This window comes from Nicotiana tabacum, chromosome 24 (genome assembly GCF_000715075.1).
Source record: "Nicotiana tabacum cultivar K326 chromosome 24, ASM71507v2, whole genome shotgun sequence".
NCBI lineage: Eukaryota > Viridiplantae > Streptophyta > Magnoliopsida > Solanales > Solanaceae > Nicotiana > Nicotiana tabacum.
Genome location: NC_134103.1, coordinates 69418210 through 69437747, shown reverse-complemented (window position 1 = coordinate 69437747; position 19538 = coordinate 69418210). Strand labels below are relative to the sequence as shown.

The following is a 19538-nucleotide window of genomic DNA, read 5'->3' as shown; positions in this document are numbered from 1 at the left end:
ATGAAGTAGTCTTTTTTGGGAGTACTTATGGAGATCACATTTGCATATGCACCTAGATTTTGTATAGTTTTGGGACTTGTACATGATCTATATGTCACACTCATGAATGTTATTTTGGAGGCTTGTTAGATCTTAAGACCAAAATCTCGTAACTTGAATTTGGTAACTTGTTTTGCTATTTTAGGGTGTGTTAATAACTCAAGTCTTGTAATATGCTGAATTTACACTTTGTCTTATAAAAATGTACAAAGGAGAAGACTAATTTTTTTTTCTTTTTTACTCACTAGTTTGAAATTTATGTATAATATGAACATGCAATGATGTTGAACGAAAAATATAATTTTGTTAGGAAGTTGCTTAACGTGTTAATTATTCAAGAAGGGTTATATCACCTTATGTTGATGTTTTAACATGGTATACAAAAATATTGCACTTTGAACCTTTATCGCATAGGCTTATTTCCGCTATTAAATTATTCTGAATGTCTTTTTGAATTAATATCTTTTTAATGTTGTAAGTAGTAAATTAGATTTGTTTCGTGGGGCTGGTACAATTTTAACTTGAGTAATTCAATCGCATTAGCTGTTGAATACAAACTGCTAACACAAAAGGAAAAAATCACCATTCAGACACATGCAATTAACGTTACATGGCACAAGCCCCATAAGGGTTTTTACAAACTAATTATAGACGGTGCCTTAAGGAAAAATGAATCCCTAGGTGGATTAGGAAGGGTGTTCAGAAACAGTAATGGACATTGGATTGCTGGATAACAACATTGATGCCCAACTAAATCGCCTCTCCAAGCAGAATTGGAAGCACTTAAGGAAGGGCTCAAAGTAGCAAAAGACAAGGGATACAAACAACTTGTCATAGAAATAGATGCAACGGAGATTATCAAAGCTCTAGAACATGGGTGTAATCCTCTTGACTAGAGGTGTACATGGATCGGGTAAGTTCAGTTTTTATCAAAACCAAACCAAACCAACTATATCGGTTTGAATTGGTTCGGTTTTATCGGTTTTTCGGGTTTTCAAACTTTTGTGTTACATGAATATTATTTGAATCTTACTTTGTTAAAGTTATAGATAAAGTTTTGATAAGTAAATATATGTTTAGTAAATATTAAACATATGATCTATTAAAATATTCCAATGAGAGAATTTTGTTAGTAACACATGATAGTTATTTTCTTAGTCGTTTATCAATAATTTTTCGTCAATGTACGCTTTCAAGGTTAACACATTGAGAGAATCCCAAATATTTTTGGTTCGAATTTTTTTACTCAGTACCAAATCAAGTCAAACCAAACCTAGTCGGGTTTTTTAATCGGTTTGGTTTGATTTTTCGGTTTGGTACGGTTTTCAGTTCGGTTTGAACACCCCTTGACACAATTGTTTGTGATTGCAGGTAATTAATGCTCCAGCTGAGTCAACCATCACTCCTCCATAGTTTCAGAGAAGGAAACTAAGTAGCTCACAAGCTGGCGAAGAAAGCTCTCAATCTTCCAAAGGAACATCTACTATTAGCAAGGCCGTCTCTTTACGTCATAAATAATCTGCAAATAAACCTGGCAGACTATGTTTATTTTGTTAAAAATCTAAGTACAAATGTTTGTTGTACGCTTGCTAACTTGGGCAACATTAATGTCCTTAGGACTAGTAGTATCTTTTGTGATGTAACAAACAATGTTCCCTAGTTTTATATAAATATATATTCCCTATTGTCAAAAAAAAAATAGTAGTTCCTCGTTTACCTACATTAATAGCTCGATTGCTGGATTTGAATGAGCTGGTTTTGTTTAAAAGATGTTTGCAACTAAACTACATTGTAGCTTTTAAAGGGTTAGGTTTTGGGAACTCAAACCAAATTATAGTTTTAGAAGTACAAAGCAACGTAAAACGTAAAATTATAGAATTTGGAGTTTGGACTGATTTGTTGTAATCGAACTTTGCGCGCTATATAGTTTAAACATTCTTTGCGTTTCTCATCCTCCATTTCACAATGCATGTCCAAATCACGTAAAAGATGCATTTGAAGTATTTGCTTTTTATATATATATATATATATATATATATATATGAAAGAGGGAAAAGAAATGCTTACATGGCACCTCTCTACATCCAAGACATTTGCGCTATGTATTTATCTTTTATCTCCTTTTTTTGACTCCTATATATACCTTTTTGTTTTTTAATAGGTGGTCTTGAAAGAAGAAACTCTTCCAATTAATTTTCATTAGTTATTTCTGAAACTTTTCCTATTCATTTTGAGTAGTTATTTCTCATTTAAATTCTCATTAATTATGCTCTGAAAATATAACCTTCATCCCCTCTAAAACGTTGTCTTCAAAAGTGTAAATCTAAAATCTAAACCAACAAACAAATGTTAGTACTTTTCTCCTTTTTCCCTCTCTCTTCAAATTTGCAGGGGCTACAGTTATCATTAATCCTTCTTCTTTTGATGTGGCTTTGGATCAGTTGAGACGAAATCATCATATCATCTTCAAATGTTTTATTTTTTGTTGGCTTCGTTAATACTGACAAGATAACACTATGATAAATCACCACTCCTTTATGTCTTCTTTCAGTTCTTGTAATGATATTTCTTACACGCATTTGCCATGACAAAGGTAGGAACGTTTTATTCAGTTCTAATTCATTCATTATTGATTATTTATGAATTTTTTATTTGAAAACTAACAATTCCATTCGATTTGGTATGTGCTATGTATATGGCAGTTCTTTGCCTAGAGAATATGAAGTTTGGGTCCATCAGAGTTATTCTCTCTTTAATTTTGTCACAAAAAATTATGCCTATTATAGCAAGGTGTTAATACGTCAGGTTCGCGCTTGATGGCGGCGGGATTGTATTTGGTGGAGGAGATAGTACGGTAAATCTCAAAGCTTATCCCTTTTATTTTTCTCATTCAGTAATATATGTTTAAGAGAAATTACCTCAATCTCAATATTATTGTTCATAAAGTGAAGTTTCGTGATACTATTATCCTGTTTCTTACATCACTTCAGTATGCGTAGTTGTTGAATTTTTCATAATTCATAGAATAGACTATTTTATTCATTTCTCATTTTTCTGTTGATCTAGATCTTTTCTTTTTGTTAGACTTATATGGTATATGGTATATTATATCACGAGACACTAAAGAAAATTGCCATACTAGATCATGAGAAGAAGAAAGCCTATGCACTCCAGAAAGAAGGCATAGCATATGCTGGTATGGTATTATTCCTTTTTTTTCTTAATATTTTTAGGTCTCTTTTGTCATCAATCTTATTATGTTCGGTTTCTCAACTGTTTCCTGAAGTTATTTTTGATTTGATGTCACGACCCAAAATCCAACTAGTAGTGATGACACCTAACCCAACCAGCTAGGTAAGCCAGTTAACCACAAACAAATTCCACTTAATATCTAAATCTGATACATTCCCCAAGAACTGGTAGTACAAATCATGAGTTTCTAAGAATAGAGTTTACAAAGCTGGTACGAAGTAAATACATCATCTGTTTGAAAATTACATAAACAGAGTTTTGTGAATCTAAGGCTACCATGAACAAGAGGCAGCTATAACCAGAACGTAGGTACATCTTCGGATCCAGCTCCCAATGAACACAGCAGCATCAGCAGCCAACATCTGCACGTAAGGTGCAGAAGTATAATATGAGTACAACTGACCTCATGTACTCAATAAGTAACAAACCTAACCTTAGGTTGAAAGTAATGACGAGCGTGTACCAAGGTCAGAGTCCAACTCCAATAACCAACAACAATTCATAACAACATAATGCAAGTAATAAAAGAAGTAACTCAAAGATAAAATGCTCAACTTAATCATGATTTCTGAAAATAGTTCTGCCTTTCAAGTATATCAATGAAAACCCAAATTGTTCGCCGAAGTTGCCAAAAATATGAGTAAGTTTGAAAACATTAATTTTTCCCAAAAAACCTTTCAATAATAAATAAGATGTCTAATTTTCTTTTCAGATAGCTAGTGTAAAACAAATGCATCACTATGCCCATATATCAACATGTGTGAGAAGTCATGAATGATGTGATACCGTACAACATGAGGAAAATACATCTTTATGCATGTATGTCATGGGTGCATGTCAATGCAATGTATCTCAGAGATGAACTCATGTACTCACACTCTCAGAGTACTCAATTTCACTTTCTCACACATTCTACTCATCATGCTCAATTACTCGGTACTGTATATGGCCAATACGACCCAGGGAAGATCCATCCAGGAATATACACATCAACTAATCATCAGTCACTCAGTACCGAGTAGGGCCAATCCAGCCCCTAGAGAAGATCCATCTCCAGGTATATAATGCTTCAGACAAGATCCGTGTCAAGGAAAGATCCATCCCTCATAATATCAACTGCGCTCACTGGGTATGTGTGCAGAATATCAATCGCACTCCCTTGGGGTGTGTGCAAACTTCGAAGGGGCTCCTTCAGCCCAAGCGCTATCATAAATCAGTATAACCGCTGCGACGTGCAACCCGATCCCATAAATGTCACTCATAATCAGGCACTCGGCCTCACTCAGTCATCAATCTCTCCAGTCTCTCTCTCTCTCTCTCTCACGGGCTTACAGTGTCATGAAACTAGCCCGAAAATAATGATATGATGCATCAATAAATAACAACAGAGACTGAGATATGATATGCATATGAATGCGTATGACTGAGTATGTAATGCAATGAAAGAAAATAACCCAACAGTAGAAATGACCTCAATGGGTCCCAACAGAATAAGCATGTAGTCTAGACATGGTTTCTAACATGAATCACAACTCGATAACTCTAGTACGTAGAGATTTCATGATTTCAGATAAGTTCAAGTAACTACACAGTACCATAGGAATAACAGAGTCACAGCTCATATGGTGCACGCCCACACGCCCGTCACCTAGCATGTGCGTAACCTTAATACCAAACACATAACACGTATATTCAGGGTTCATACCCTCAGCTCCAAGATTAGAAGAGTTACTTACCTCGAACAAGCCAATACCAATGTCAAGGAAGCCAAGCAATACTCCAAAGATGCCATCACGTGCGTAGCAACCTCCGAACAGCTCAAAACTAGCCAAAAGCAACTCAAATACATCAAATAAAGCCCAAGGAAACAATTCCAAATGATAAAGATCGAATCCTTAATCAAAACCCAAAATCGGCCAAAAATCACACTCGGGCCCGCACCTCGTAACCTAACAAAACTCACAAAATCCGATAACATATTCAATTACAAGTCCAACCATACTAGTTTCACTCAAATCCGACTCCAATTCGATGTTCAAAACTCAAAAATTAATATTATGAAACTTTAGGCCAAAACCCCCAATTTCCTCTATAAAATTTTCAATCCAATTACTAAAAACGAAGGTAGATTTGTGAAATATAACCAAAACCGAGTAGAGAACATTTACCCCAATTCATATGGTGAAATTTTCTTCAAGAATCGCCTCAATCCGAGCTCCATAGCTCCAAAAATGCAAAAACATGTCTGAAACCTTCGAAATAGAGTACTATATACACTGCTTAGACGTCCTCTTTTGCGAACGCGGGAAGACCATCGCGTTCGCGATGAACAAAATATCAGTCACCTAAAAATACTCTACACGTTCGCGGCACAAGACTCGCGAACGCGATACACGTCGAGGACAGAACTACGCGAACACGGTTCCAACTACGTGAACACGATGAAGAAAGGCCTCCAGCTCCAGCTCCCAGCTCAACCCTACGTGAACGCGATCCCTCATACGCGAACGCGAAGAAGACTTGCCCAACTCTACGCGAACGCAGACCAATATTCGCAAACGCGATGAAGAAATGCCACTGCCATCAAAATATACTACGCGTTCGCGATACATGCCAAGCGAACGCGATGAAGGGCTGAGACACCAGAAACCAGCAGAACACAATAGTGAAAACATGAAAGAAAATGATCTGAAATCAATCCGAAACATGCCCAAGCCCCTCGGGACCCCGTCCTAACACACCAACAACTCCCATAACATAACACGGACCTACTCGAGGCCTCAAAACACACATAACAATATCGAAACGACGAATCACACCTCAACTCGAAATCAATGAACTTTGAAACTTTAAACTTCCACAACTGATGCCGAAACCTATCAAATCACATTCGATTGACCTCAAATTTTGCACATAAGTCACATTCGACATTACGAACCTGCTCCAACTTCTAAAATCGGAATCCGACCCCGATATCAAAAAGTCCACTCCTGGTCAAACTTTTCAAAATTTCAACTTTCGCCATTTCGAGCCAAATTCAACCACGGACCTCCAAATCACAATCCGGATGCGCTCCTAAGACCAAAATTACCCAACGGAGCTAACGGAACCATCAAAATTCCAATCCGAGGTCAAATACTTAAAAGTCAAACTTGATCAACTCTTTCAAATTTAAAGCTCCTAGTTGAGAATCATTCTTCCAAATCAGTCCCGAATAACCTAAAAACCAAAACCGATGATTCACGCAAGTCAAAATATAATATACGGAGCTACTTATGCCCGTAAACTACCGAGCGAAGTGCAGATGCTCAAAACGACTGATCGGGTCGTTACATTTGATTTCTACCTATTTGTTATGGCAAAGCATTGGAGTAGTTTCCCGCAGACTTAATAGTAGTTATAGCCATTTAGTAGATTGATAACCTGCATTTTTACTTGAATGAAAGGCAAAATTGAAAACTCATGATCTTGGAGTGAATGCTATCGCTTCTCCTTCAGTTTAGGTGTATTAATTTCACTTTGTATGTTGGGTTACAAATCTTTCTCGAATGTTTATGTCTTTATAGATTCCCCAATGATTTAGATTCTTCCTTTGGCCCTTTAGGCCTTTATAATGTTATACATCAGTTTGTTATTGGTGAAAGTTTTTATTTGGAGTTGTTTTGGGAATTTACTTACTGTGATGGTATAAGGAAAGCCCGAAAGTACTTTGATGAGATACTATGATCCAGGATATCGTAAGTTATTTGTGTAGTATAGTTGGAGAGTTTTGTTTAAAATAATAATGTAAAGAATCTGTAAAGTTTCTTCAAGTAATGTCTTCCTCTATATATTTCAGAAATGGCTTGCTTTATTTATTGACGGACGTGATTTCTTCTACTTAGTTACAAAGTTTACCCAATATCATCAATTGCAAGTTCCATGTGTTACTTTCCTAGCGACTGAATTATATTCTTGACAAGGAAAGAACTTGATTTTACTGGAATTAAATATGGTACAATCATAAGTTGAAGATTTATTTTATCCAAACTCCTAATAGTTGCTCTTCAAAAATAACACATGTGTGTCTTTTTATTCCTTCGTTAACCTTTTTAAGTTTGAATTGAGAATATTTGACTGTATGTTGTGAAATTCAGTGCTGCCTCTTGCTCCTTTCCTCCTCTCCTCCTCTCCTCTCCTTGGTTGTTAGTTTTTTCAGAATCAAAATTTTTCTGACAATTGCTTTTGCTCTCCTCTGGGTTTATGTGCTCTAAGTCATCTGTATAAAGAAAGCCTAATTTCATATATTGATATTTTTGCTCTTAATACTCTTGGCATTTTTCTGTTTCTTGCACAATGTACATTCTTTGAGTTATGGTTTAGCTACAGTTATGGTTTAACTAAGTGTGTGTATATATATAAATAGAGATGTGTTGGCACCTCTCTTTAGCCACCAATAGTATTACTTACATGCAAGTGCATCATAAATTATGGAAGTTTTGTGCTTGATAATACACATTAAAAATCAAAAAAAGAGGTCTAAATATTGGAGAAAGAACAAGCAACCTTGAGAAACCATCAAAGCCTAGTGATAGTGTTATGACCAATGAATATACGTACAAAAAATAAAATTGGCCAAAGAGTGTCACCTCCGGCATCACCAACAAGAAGTTTTAGAGATATGCGACGATCCAAACTTTTGTATATTTTACTTGTTATTATATAATTCAAACATACATATATACATATATATATATATATACACACACAATAAAAATTCATAATTTTTCATATATCTTACTCTATTGGTGTTTAATATTTTTAGTTATCCAGATTATCTAAAAAATATACATGGAATAAAGTATGATTTACTGATATTTTTCATAACCGCGCGAAGCGCGAATAGTTTCACTAGTTAAAGAAATATTTGTTGGTCAAAGAAAAAATGTACTATTAAAATATAAAGTATTCACTATGAAAAGTGAGTATCACATAAAGAAAAATCAAAAGTAGAATCATAGTTTTGAAGTTAAGAGATAAAAACTAAATAAATTTAATAATTAAAAAAAGAGTTATGGGCTTCCTGCTTCCATGTCATCTCCATATATTACAGGTTTATGTCTGTAATGGAGAGGGGGGAAATGCAGTTCTTAGGAAAATGAATCTTTGAGCCCTCATGAATTCTGTGCAGTTGCTTAGCAAGTCGAGTCACTATAATAACAAATAGGAGTATAAAGATGTGGATTTGTGAAAATGGGAGTTATATTTAGGGGTCGTTTGGATTGTGAGTTATACCAAGATTATATATAATGTAACTATACTAGTAATCTTTGTTATCCATTGTAACCAAAGTTTTGTTGTCTTTAAAAACTTGAAAAAATATGTCTTACACTAATTATGCCAAAAGAAAATGTTATAAGGAGGTTAGAATGATTAGATACACATTGTGAAAGTGCCATGCATTGGACACTACTTGACTTGGTTGATCATCAGATGTGCAAAAAGCCATACCCAATAGAAGTGAAAAAAATGCGATAAATACAATAAAGTAAACAAAATTTTACGAAGGCAATTAAAGTAGATTATAGATACTGTAGTACCATTCTAAGGTGAATTCTTCTTATGTGGTTAGTTATTACTGTGGTGACAAAATGGTTAAAAGAAAACAGCTATTCATTCATATTATTCATTAAAAAATGAGTTGGATAATAAACTTTTTAAAAACTAGTCAAATATGGATAAGAACCATATTATACCCTTAGAAAATGGATAACAAAAGGATAACAAATGAGTTTAACTTTTACATTTGTAAAGCCTCAAATTGGGGGTTACTCAAGTTTGGGAGACTAGAAATTAAGCCATGGATATCCGTCGGTTAACCCATTTTTTATCCGTATCAAATATGAATCGGTCAGATAATTTATCCGTTTTTGCATTACTTATTTTCAACTCGTTCATATCCGATCCGACCCGTCCGTTTGTAATTAGGGGCAAAAAATTATAGTAAGAGATTTTTGGGTCCTTTATTCAAGAATCAAGATATCTTTTTGCCTCCTTTTGTTTTTTGTTATCCATGAAATAGTCGAGAAGCGTATAAACTATGGATTCTATATACAAACTGATTCTATATATCATAAGTAATTTTTTAAATTAAAAACTATGGATATTACATGTATAATGCAATTCAATCTCACTATAGATTATAAAAATAAAACAAATTCATCTCTTTTTATATAGAATTTATAACCTATATTATATAGAAAAAGGATTGGAGAGTAGATTTGTAGAAAGAAAAAAAGAACAAACATATAAAAAAGGAAGGAATAAAAAAGCAGGTAGCAGGTGCAAAATCCAAAGAAGTAGCCAAACTCCACTGTGAAAGATTGGCCATAGAAGAGGAGAAGAAATGTGAAGAATAAAGAGGCCAAAATGGCAAACCCTAGAAGGATTTCATTTTCCCCTTCCGGTAACCACCACCAACTTCCGATCTCCGCCGCCGGATTTCAGAATCCGACATCAACTCGAATGTCAAGTTTGATATCCTTCCTGAAGAAACCCCATGCTTTCCCCTTCCTGCTTTCCCTCTTCCTTTTCCTCACTTGGGTTTCCCTCAGATTCCAACGTCCCTCAGATTCAAGTCATCAGAGGGAAGAATGGCATCCTGCAAAGATTCATTCTTCTGGTTCAGATCAAATGGCTAATTTTGTGAGGTTCCCAGCTTCCTCTTCTTCTATTGCTAAAGATAAACGTGGCTGGTTGCTCAACCCCATTTCCCTTGCCCTTGATTCTGCCCTTTCAGGTCTCCTCTTTCTCTCTCTTTCTTATAATTATGTTAGTATATGGAATATGATAGTAATAGAAGATGCCATAATAGACTGACTATGCGTGTTGGTGTTGCTGAAGATAGGCTTTAAAAATGAGCTGTATGTGTGTTCATACTCCAATGTATTTAAATGGGTCGTTATGTTTTTGGTGGATTAGCATCTTGAGGTCTTTTTATGCGCATAAAGATACTGTCTTGGTAGCAACCACCAAATAAATAGAACATGGGTTAGTTAGCTCATTACTGCCTACACTCCCCCTGCAACTGCTTTCTCATTAGCTCCATTAAGGTTCGTATTCTCATCCTGTTCGAATAAAGATTGTTAAGCCAAGAAGGAAAATTGTTATCATAACTTGAATACAAGGACCTAGAGGACCAAGGAAAGTTTAGTTTTTTTACTAGTAATGTGTAGCTTCTTTTGTGAGCGAATGGATATTTAGGATTTATATGACCTGCCATGACTACTTTGGCCTTAAAAGCTTAGTTCATTGAATGATATGTATAAATAATAGAGAATGGTAGAAGATTACGAAAATGTGCAAGTCTAGAATTGACATTATTGCCAAAGATCAGAAGGCTAATCTTGTGAGGTTCGAGCTTCCTCTTCTGTTATTTCCAAAGATAAGTGGGGGTCATTATGCATAAAAGACCTACTCAGGGAACTCAGGGAAGAACAGAACATAATAGAAGCAAAGAATGTATGCAGATGATACCAACGAGTTAGGATTAAGCTCTACTCGTTTTTGGTATACTTATATTAGGCTCAACATTTGCGATTATCTTTTTGGTTTGGTTAGAAATTTGTGCTTCAGTTTATGGAAACCCCTAATTGTCTCGGAAGAGAAATTATTGAGTATACATTCAAATATTGGAATAGAACTCCAACTGGTTTGGGGTTAATGCATCGCAGTTATTGTTGTTGTATTGTTTTTCTTTTTCTTGAGAATGTGGAAGTTCAGAATTAGAGTACAGGGAAATATGGATGGTATTTCTTTTCCCATTTCCCTGATATAATGTATTTCTTAATTGCAAGATAAATTTAAATCATTCTATATTGTCATCTTCTGTTTTAAGTTTGCCTAGAAAGATTCCACCATTGATAAAAGGAGGTCATTCTCGCTGCAGGTGGGGCAGCAGTCTGTACTTCAGTTCATTTGGGCGAGATCAAATCTGGTGGTGTTAGAGGCAACCACAGGCACCACACATGTAATGAGACATTTGTTATTTGGGGAGCTAAGACAGTATTCCGGGTATGTGTCTTCCTCCCTGTAGTACTAAAACTGAAAGCTTTTACATCTCTACCTATCTTAATCATTATTAAGTTGCTTTAGATCCACCTTCTACTATGTTTATCTGTAGGGAAACATATTGTTCTTTGAACGTAATCAAGATGAAAAAGTTTGAAATTTTGGTGTTACATAAATCAGTTTGATTCTTTTGTAGTCCTTGAGACATGTAATGTATTTTCTTGCATTAAGTTGGCTTTAGATGACACAGTGTATTTAATTAGGAAGTGAATTTAGTAGAAAAATGTCAATACAAGATGTACCGGCTCTACAGGTATCTTATGTTTTAGTTGCTGTTACTTGTCAAGTGTATTCTGTAGTTGTGTCATACTTCCCAGAAAAACTAACATTCTCAGTCCTTGAACCTTTTTTGTGTGCTGAAGTTACAAGCGTAGAAGTATCATCCTGATGGAGTATTCTCGAAGTCTTTCCTTAAGCCTTAATCATGCTTTCTCTCCTAGTTCTTCAAAATCTTCAAAGTATCTATCAAAACTCTCCCCAAATTTACTTGTTCCAAAGTATATATGTTCCCAGATATATCATTTCGTCTTTCTAATTACAATTTTCAGTACCGAAGATATATCTTGAAGACCACGCGGTGTGGTGATTGGTTTTTCGTCTCTGCTCCTGTCCTTTTTCTATTTCCCTCATCCAGTTTGTTGTAGTTCTTTACATTTCTTATCATTGCAATACTCTCTCTCTACTCACCATTGAAGCTGTCATTCTGCTTGTCCTTTGAACGGGTTCTATATGATTGAATTTCTGCAGTTAGCTCCTTTAAAACTCCCAAATCATGATATGCTGATTATTCATAATTTCTAAATTGCATGAAAGGGAAATGAAGATGAAACAACCAATTATAGCTATTAAATTATCTCTTTAATTACATTTCCCATAGATTATCTTTGTGAATGAGTAATCATGTTTTCCTTTCCTTTCTTTTGGGTCAGGGTTGCAAATTTGTTATATATACTAAGTCCTTGCTCTTGATTCACTAACTTTTTACAGCTGGAAAACGATGCGGTCAAAAATGGCTACGCTGAAGTAATAATTGGTGCAGATGAAGTTGCTGTTGCAGTCAGCCCCCACGGAACTGCTCATGCTCTAGTAAATGTTGATCCAGTAAAGAGTACATACTTCATGGGGTGCCAGGATAGTATAATCAACTACAATGGCTCAACGACTGACTTTAATGTATGGAAAGATCTATAGGTTTTCAATGTTATATTTTCATGTTCACTCCAGTAAGGTAGCTGAAGTCTTGCCAGGTTATAGGTCACTTCAATGTTATAGGTTCTTTTCTTGCCAGGTTTTCAAGTTTAGGGTTTTAAAGGGTGTGAATTAGTTTAGCTAATGTAGATTCTGGGAACTATGTGCACAACGCATAGCTGCTGCTCATTGGCTTTTTTCCTTAACAAGGTTTGTGCATACACAGTTTATGATAAAAAGTACAAGGCCCTCCTCGGAAATCAGCGTCTCTATCTTAGAAATAGTAAGGGAAGTAGTGATGAAACTAATCCGTCCACCTGCTGGAAGCTATACTCGGTACCTGAGTTTTTGGATACCATCCGCCAATTTGAATGTTAAGAGATGGAGTTATTATTACTTTAGGTGTGTTAAAGACCTCAAGATGAACTACTTTAACAGACCTAAAGTAGTAATGGCTTGATCTCTGAACATTTGAATCATCTTGATCGCTGATTCACAAAGAAGACCTTGTACTTTTCATCAGAAACTGTAGATCTTGATAAGGTAAGCACTTTTTAAATAGGGTAAGCTCCAATATATCTCTACAGTATGCAGCTTGCCGGTCAAACTGCCATACATATGGAAGCACTTTTTTAACTTTTGGAATTTAGCAAATGTTCATCTTCCAAGATTTTGCTCGTTATAGTAGTTGCAATTTTTGCAGTTGCCTACTCATTGAAAGTCGTTCTCCCTTTTTCTGGTCAAACCCTTAGTTATCTACTCAGTAGTTCCTAATGTTTGAATAATTTTTACTCAAATTAAATTCGTTCGTTATATGCTTTTTAGGGTTGATGAAAATGAAGCGCTACCAAACTTGTTTAATATAACGGAAATAAGTAATTGCAGAAGGATGATCTTGCAGAAGGGATTAAAGAGAAGAAAAATTATTCAAAAAGGGTGAAATTAGTATGTACCTTTTAAGAAAACTATTTTCTTGATGAGATTAATGTTTGATGTTAAGTTTCTTTCAAATGAATGGAAATAAATTTATACTTTGAACATCATTCCTCAAAAGGGAAGAAGGCCAATTTCCAGCAATTCAAAGCAAAGGAAGCAACTGCAAGTCAATGATAGTGGATTGTAATATTTGAAGACCATATATCCTGCAAACCAATTCAATATGCTGGCCATTTATGGAGTCAAGCAAGATGTACTAGTAGGGAAACTCCATTTACAAAAAACAAAAAAAAAGGAAAAGAAAAGCTCCACCGCCATCTCATGCAGAGACAAGAACACTAGATAATTTCTTTTTTGCCGAAGTTTTGATGGACATAATTACTTGTGCAAGTAAGAGGTAAAAGACACTCAATGGAATAGTCGAGGTGCGTGCAAACTAACTCAACCACCATTTTTTATGAACCAAAAAGAAACGGAAAAAGCAAAGGCAGTCAGCATCTTTCAACTTACAAAATATTCAAAAATCCTAAGAGAGGTCCGATTTTGTTTTTTCGCCCATTAAAAAGTACAGAACAGAACAGAAACTTCAAGATCTCAAGTTTAAAAAGACTATTTCTCTAAAGAAGAATTCTGCGACATGTCCTATCTATGTGCCAAAATGCTCTTCTTATAGATGTCAGATATGCTATACCAGAGCATTCGAAGCAAAAGGAGTCTAAAGCACAAAAGGAAAGTGAGTCACTTGATCATTCAACAGAGACAGAGTCTAAGCTGTTTTGTGGGCTTTGTATCTACTAAATGATGACCCTAAACTATGTCCTCAAATTCTGGCTAACTGTAAAAACACATAATTCTACTTTGAAACTGAGAAAAAACTAAGAAAACCATGTTCTCTATATCCAAACTATTAAAATTTGCACAAAGGGAGACATTACATATCAAGGGGAGTACACACAGCCAAGGGAATCGCATCAACTAGGAATCACTAGAAGAGGTTCCCATTGAACAAGAACAAAGGCAGTGAATGTAGAGGCTAAACATCCTCAAAGTGTCAACGACGTTAAAAACACCAATCATCTACATGAAGTTATATCTCAGATAGGGGCCGAACTTGTTCTGCGAAGCTGATACTTAGGCTCTGGAGGTGGCACGCTTGGTAAAATCTTCTCGATCTCCTGCAGATAAAAACCATACTTGATCAGGTAAAATGTGAAAATAATAGCTGACCATGTGGGAACCCAAGGGAGGCAAGTTTCTTCTGAAAATAGTCAAGAGACAACAAGTCAACTACAAAACAAGAACTACTTTGCTATTTGAAATAATGACAATTACAGTTTGCAATGTCAGCACTTATGATTTCTCCAAAAGCATTTGAAGGGGGGTAAACGCAATCCTAATTAACACAGAAAATAGTGGGATTGGACAAGCGTTAGTCTTACCTACACTTCTGACAAGTTGATTGTAACTAAGTAATGAGTTTTTTAATGACCAAGCATTCCATTGCAAATATCTAAAGCATTTCTTTTTGACATTATATGCATCTGGAAGCCACCTGCCAAACTTTCCACCAGTTACTAAGAATTTGAAAATCACGTCACTGTATGGGATTGGTTCAATTTGCTTAGGAATTCCTATAGTCAAACCAAAAGCATGAATACATTGAGAGACTGAAGGTAAGTCTTTTCTCTTTTTTATGTGGTTGTTTATTTTCTCTTTTGAGAATCCGTAACACAACAATATAAAATGAAGCAATGCAGCCATAAAATGAACTTCACAAGAGTTATTTGTTCGGATGTTCCTCATAAATTTTTTAAAGAAGAAAGTGTTTTCAAGATAAATTTGAAGTGCAGCAAGCTGCAAGAGATGGATAGCTAAGTAAAGATTAAATCTCTCAGTTTCATGTATCATTTTTGTCTAGATGAAATTAAAAGTTCACTTCAGGTCGAAGATGAGGTAAAGCCTAGAACGTCTTCCCTAAAGGACTAGACAAGAGAAGAAGTTAAGTGCGTCTGAAGTTCTTCAGTCCTTCCAACCACGGCTCAGGAGTCGCCAACCTCATCGATTCTTCTCTAAATCAATGGTTCGACATTGACCAATGGAAATATTTACCATATCCTTCTACTTATGTGGCCAACCGAAAGCCAATGCCCTCAACGGGCAAGTGCTAAAATGAATTAGGTTCCTGCTAGCCCTCCCTCCCACAACCTGTCCCCTTGATTTCTCATAAGTCACGTTTTTTCATTGAAACATATACGGAATCAACTTCTAGAGTATGCGATAAATAAAAGAAACTATAAAAAAAGGCACTGAAGCAAGCATTTATGCAGTTGGATTTCTAGGAAAGTAACAATAACTACAAGCTAGAACCATATCCTTACAGTGTAGCTGGATATATAAAGCAGAATTACAAGATCTTATAGCAGCCAATAGAGCTTTCCTACTCAATACTTTCACATAGAAATATCAATCTTATGTGCATCTATGGGTGTTTTTACTTTCTGATTATCCTGACACATTAAATGTATCGTTAAACAGAGAAGTACCTTAAATTCTCATGGAGACCAACAAATAAAATAAATTAAAAACAGAAAAAGGGAATGAGAAACCCATTTTTATTACAGAAAAGAAAAGGATAGTGAAGAAAGTTGAGTACCTTCTAAAGTCTAATGTTTTCAATGGCCTTCTCTCATTTCAAATAGCTAATGGGCAGTTCAATAAAATGACACTAGATTATGAAATTTTGATAAGAGCAATTACATTTACTATAAGATGAGGTAAAGCCTAGAACGTCTTCCCTGAAGGACTAGACAAGAGAAGAAGCTAAGTGCGTCTGAATTTCTTCAGTCCTTAATTCAAACTACGGCTCAGTCGATTTTTCTCTAAATCAATGGTTCGACATTGAACTAGAAATGGAAAAATTTAACATATTCTTCTACTTATGAGGCCAACCGAACGTTGATGCCCTCGACGGGCAAGCGCTAAAATGAATTAAGTTCCTGCTAGCCTCCCTTCCACAACCTGTCTCCTTGATTTCTCATAAGTCATGTTTTTTCATTGAAACATATACGAAATCAACTTCTAGAGTATGCAATAAATAAAAGAAACTATAAAAAAGGGAAATGAAGCAAGAATTTATGCAGTTGGATTGTTAGGAAAGTAACAACAACTGCAATCTAGAACCATATCCTTAAGTGTAGCTGCAAACTAGTCAATACTTTCACATAGAAAGTAGTATGTTTACTTTCTGATTCTCCCGACACATTAAATGTATTGTTATTAAACAAAGAAGTAGCATAAAGCCTCACAGAGACCAACAAAATAAATCAAATTAAAAAAACCCAGCCTCACAGAGACCAACAAAATAAATCAAATTAAAAAAACCCATTTTTATTACAGAAAAGATAAGGATAGTGATGAAAGTTGAGGACCTTCTAAAGACTACTCCTGTTTCCAGTGGCCCTTCTCTCATTTCAAATAGCTAATGGGCAATTCAATAAAATGACACTATACTATGAAATTTAATAAGAGCAATTACATTTACTATAAGTTTGACGAAGATCCTTTTCCACACCTATAAATACTTAACTTTGACGTACTTTTATCACTAGACGACAATCACATGTTAATATAGGCTATGCGGATTTTAAATAGCTAATGGGGCAATTCAATAAATGATTCTGGATTATGAATTTTAATAAGAACAGTTACATTTATTATAAGTTTGACAAAGATCTATTTCACCTAACAATACTTAACTTTGACATACTTTTATCGCAAGACGACAAATCACTTGTTAATAGAAAAGCTATGTCTATTGATTAACCATCTGAAGGGGAAAAAAGGAGAAGGCATGGATTACCAGCTGTTCCTTCTGATCCATAAATAATTCTAAACATTTTGTTTCATTGTGAAGGAAAATATCAGGTCGAATTAAAGGTATAGTCAATGAACTTAGAGAAGTAAGAACTTCACAACATTCAACGAACAATAGACTATATTCAGCGAAAGATTCTTCCACACAAAAAGATTGATTATCACAAATAAAATCGAAATAAAGAGAATCTGTAACTGTGTGAACAAAATGATATTGCACCGACAAAATTTCCTCATATGTTATCTCATGTGTTTAGACTGTGTCTCATTTACTGCACATAGCCACTGCAAAATCATGCTAATGACGTGAAGGATGTGATTAAGACATACCTCGAAGATCACTAGAAGAAATGCAAATGAATACCGAGTTCATGCATGAATTATTTGATTTGCAAATCCTACCTTCTGTCTTTTAAGTCTTTCATTCTCCTCTTCAAGCCATGAAACCTTGTTCTCTAGTTCATGGGTGTAAGCCTGTTAATCAGAAGAGTAAAATTTCACGGGAACAAAGATGAATTATATCCCAAAAAAATGCAAAATAAATCAACGCACCTGCTTCCTCGCTCGCGACCGAGCTGCAGATTCCCTATTTTTTATCATCCTCTTCTGCCTCCTTTCCACACTCTTTTCGATCACATCCTCTGGAGCAACCCGCTTTCTTCCAGACGTTTGTGTGTCTGATAATGTTCCCATTAGATGTGCTGGAGACATTGTCACCTGAGTTTCAGGATCCACAATTGGATTAGCAACAACAGGTAAAGGCTGTTGAACCGGATGGCCCGGCATAAACACTGGTAGAATATTCTGCTGCTGTTGTGCCGGTGCCTGATGCATAGCGGGGATTTGATAATGTGGCCACTGAGCTTGCTGTGTCAATGACATTGAATCAACCCCTATAAGTAAACCCGAAATTCTCGTGCCTTGGGTCGACTCTGCAATGATTCCAGCCTTGACCAAGAAATCCTCCAGAGTTATCTCGCCAAAAGTAAGTTGCCTCTCCTGACTTCTCTTATCAAAACTACTATCCCTTTTCTGCCCCTGCTGAATATCCTGCCATACCTCATCAACAGTCTTCTTGCTGAGATCCCCGGACATTGTAATGCTCGATGACTGTCGATGCAGAGAAATAGACCCGTGCTGCACTGCCCCGTAATCATTTCCCCCCAAGTCTTGACTAGCCTCAATGGTCCATACAGTTTTAAGAAGCTCATCAAGATTCATGCTGTTTAGTGGTTTCCCTAAATTCCCCAATTGATTCTGAACTTCATCAAGAGTGAGGCTGTAGAGTGATCCTTGCCTAGCCAAACCATTCGGCTTTGCTTCTTTTCCACCACCAACTCCCCCCTGAGATCCCATCCCATGAGTTAACATTCACCAGTATATCTATCTATCTATCTATCTGCCCACTCTCACCTGATCAATGAACCAATCCAGAAACCAGTTCCAAAACCCTCTATTCACCACACCAAAAACAAATGATTCACAACTAGCAATCAACCAATCCAGAAATCAATTTCAAACCCCTATATTAATCACACAAAGAACTAAAGCTCTAATCTTGAAATGTACAAAGCCCAATGATTCACAACGAAGGACGTTTTTTTCCACAGAAGAACCCTATGAAGAAGAGATAAAAGGAAAAAATGACTCAAAACCATTTATCGTCCCCATCATGTAATAGCCATGCAACAGAGATTCAGAGGGAGAGATTTGGAAAAGGGCCACATATAACAGAAGGGGAAAACAGAGAAGAAGAAGAAGAAGAAGAAAACAGATCAAGTGCAAGAAAAAGGTAGTGAAAGAACATCATACCAGAAAACTGAGAAGGGGAAGAATCACTGAGAATCCATTAGCTTGCATGCACCAACAAGTGAACAAAAACCCAGAAACCTCAGGAGAGAACAGATACAGTGAGTGAGTACTATAAATTAGAGGTAGACCCAATATCAATTTATATCCAAGACCATTACCAGAGAGGAAATCAAAGAATTAAAGAAATCAAAGTTTATTATTGACTCTTTTTTTTTCTGGCTTTATTTATGAACAGTTTTAGAGGTTCTGTTATACCTGAGAGCTGAGCTGAGCATGCAACCTTTTTTGTCCTCTTTTTGGTTAGACAGAAGGAAAAAATAAACTTGTAA

At 35.7% G+C, this 19538-nt stretch overlaps 2 protein-coding genes across 3 annotated transcripts; one reads left to right on the top strand and one right to left on the bottom strand.

Moving 5' to 3' along the window:
- Positions 1-9574: 9574 nt before the first annotated feature.
- Positions 9575-12794, top strand: LOC107822904 (uncharacterized). Its single transcript, XM_016649493.2, has 3 exons — positions 9575-10069; positions 11219-11343; positions 12388-12794. Exons 1-3 carry the CDS (start codon positions 9700-9702, stop codon positions 12589-12591), a joined length of 699 nt encoding a protein of 232 aa, XP_016504979.1. The 5' UTR covers positions 9575-9699; the 3' UTR covers positions 12592-12794.
- Positions 12795-14569: 1775 nt separating this feature from the next.
- Positions 14570-19490, bottom strand: LOC107822903 (ABSCISIC ACID-INSENSITIVE 5-like protein 2). Of its 2 annotated transcripts, none has more exons than XM_016649491.2 (4): positions 19210-19488; positions 17950-19014; positions 17800-17871; positions 14570-14699 (listed from the first exon to the last, which is right to left on the bottom strand). In XM_016649491.2, the coding sequence occupies exons 2-4, from the start codon at positions 18766-18768 to the stop codon at positions 14619-14621; spliced, it is 972 nt and encodes a 323-aa protein (XP_016504977.1). In that variant the 5' UTR covers positions 18769-19014; positions 19210-19488; the 3' UTR covers positions 14570-14618. The 2 variants fall into 2 exon arrangements, with proteins under 2 accessions (XP_016504977.1, XP_075104529.1); XM_075248428.1 differs by having other exon boundaries at positions 14579-14699; positions 17728-17871; positions 19210-19490.
- Positions 19491-19538: the final 48 nt, after the last annotated feature.

Coding starts and splice junctions, on each gene's coding strand:
- LOC107822903 (XM_016649491.2), bottom strand. CDS start 18,768: ATGTTAACTCATGGGATGGGATCTCAGGGGGGAGTTGGTGGTGGAAAA. Junction 17,872..17,949: donor GGTCGCGAGCGAGGAAGCAG/GTGCGTTGATTT, acceptor TCTGATTAACAG/GCTTACACCCATGAACTAGA. Junction 14,700..17,799: donor AAAGACTTAAAAGACAGAAG/GTAGGATTTGCA, acceptor TTTTATCTGCAG/GAGATCGAGAAGATTTTACC.
- LOC107822904 (XM_016649493.2), top strand. CDS start 9,700: ATGGCAAACCCTAGAAGGATTTCATTTTCCCCTTCCGGTAACCACCAC. Junction 10,070..11,218: donor CCTTGATTCTGCCCTTTCAG/GTCTCCTCTTTC, acceptor TTCTCGCTGCAG/GTGGGGCAGCAGTCTGTACT. Junction 11,344..12,387: donor GAGCTAAGACAGTATTCCGG/GTATGTGTCTTC, acceptor AACTTTTTACAG/CTGGAAAACGATGCGGTCAA.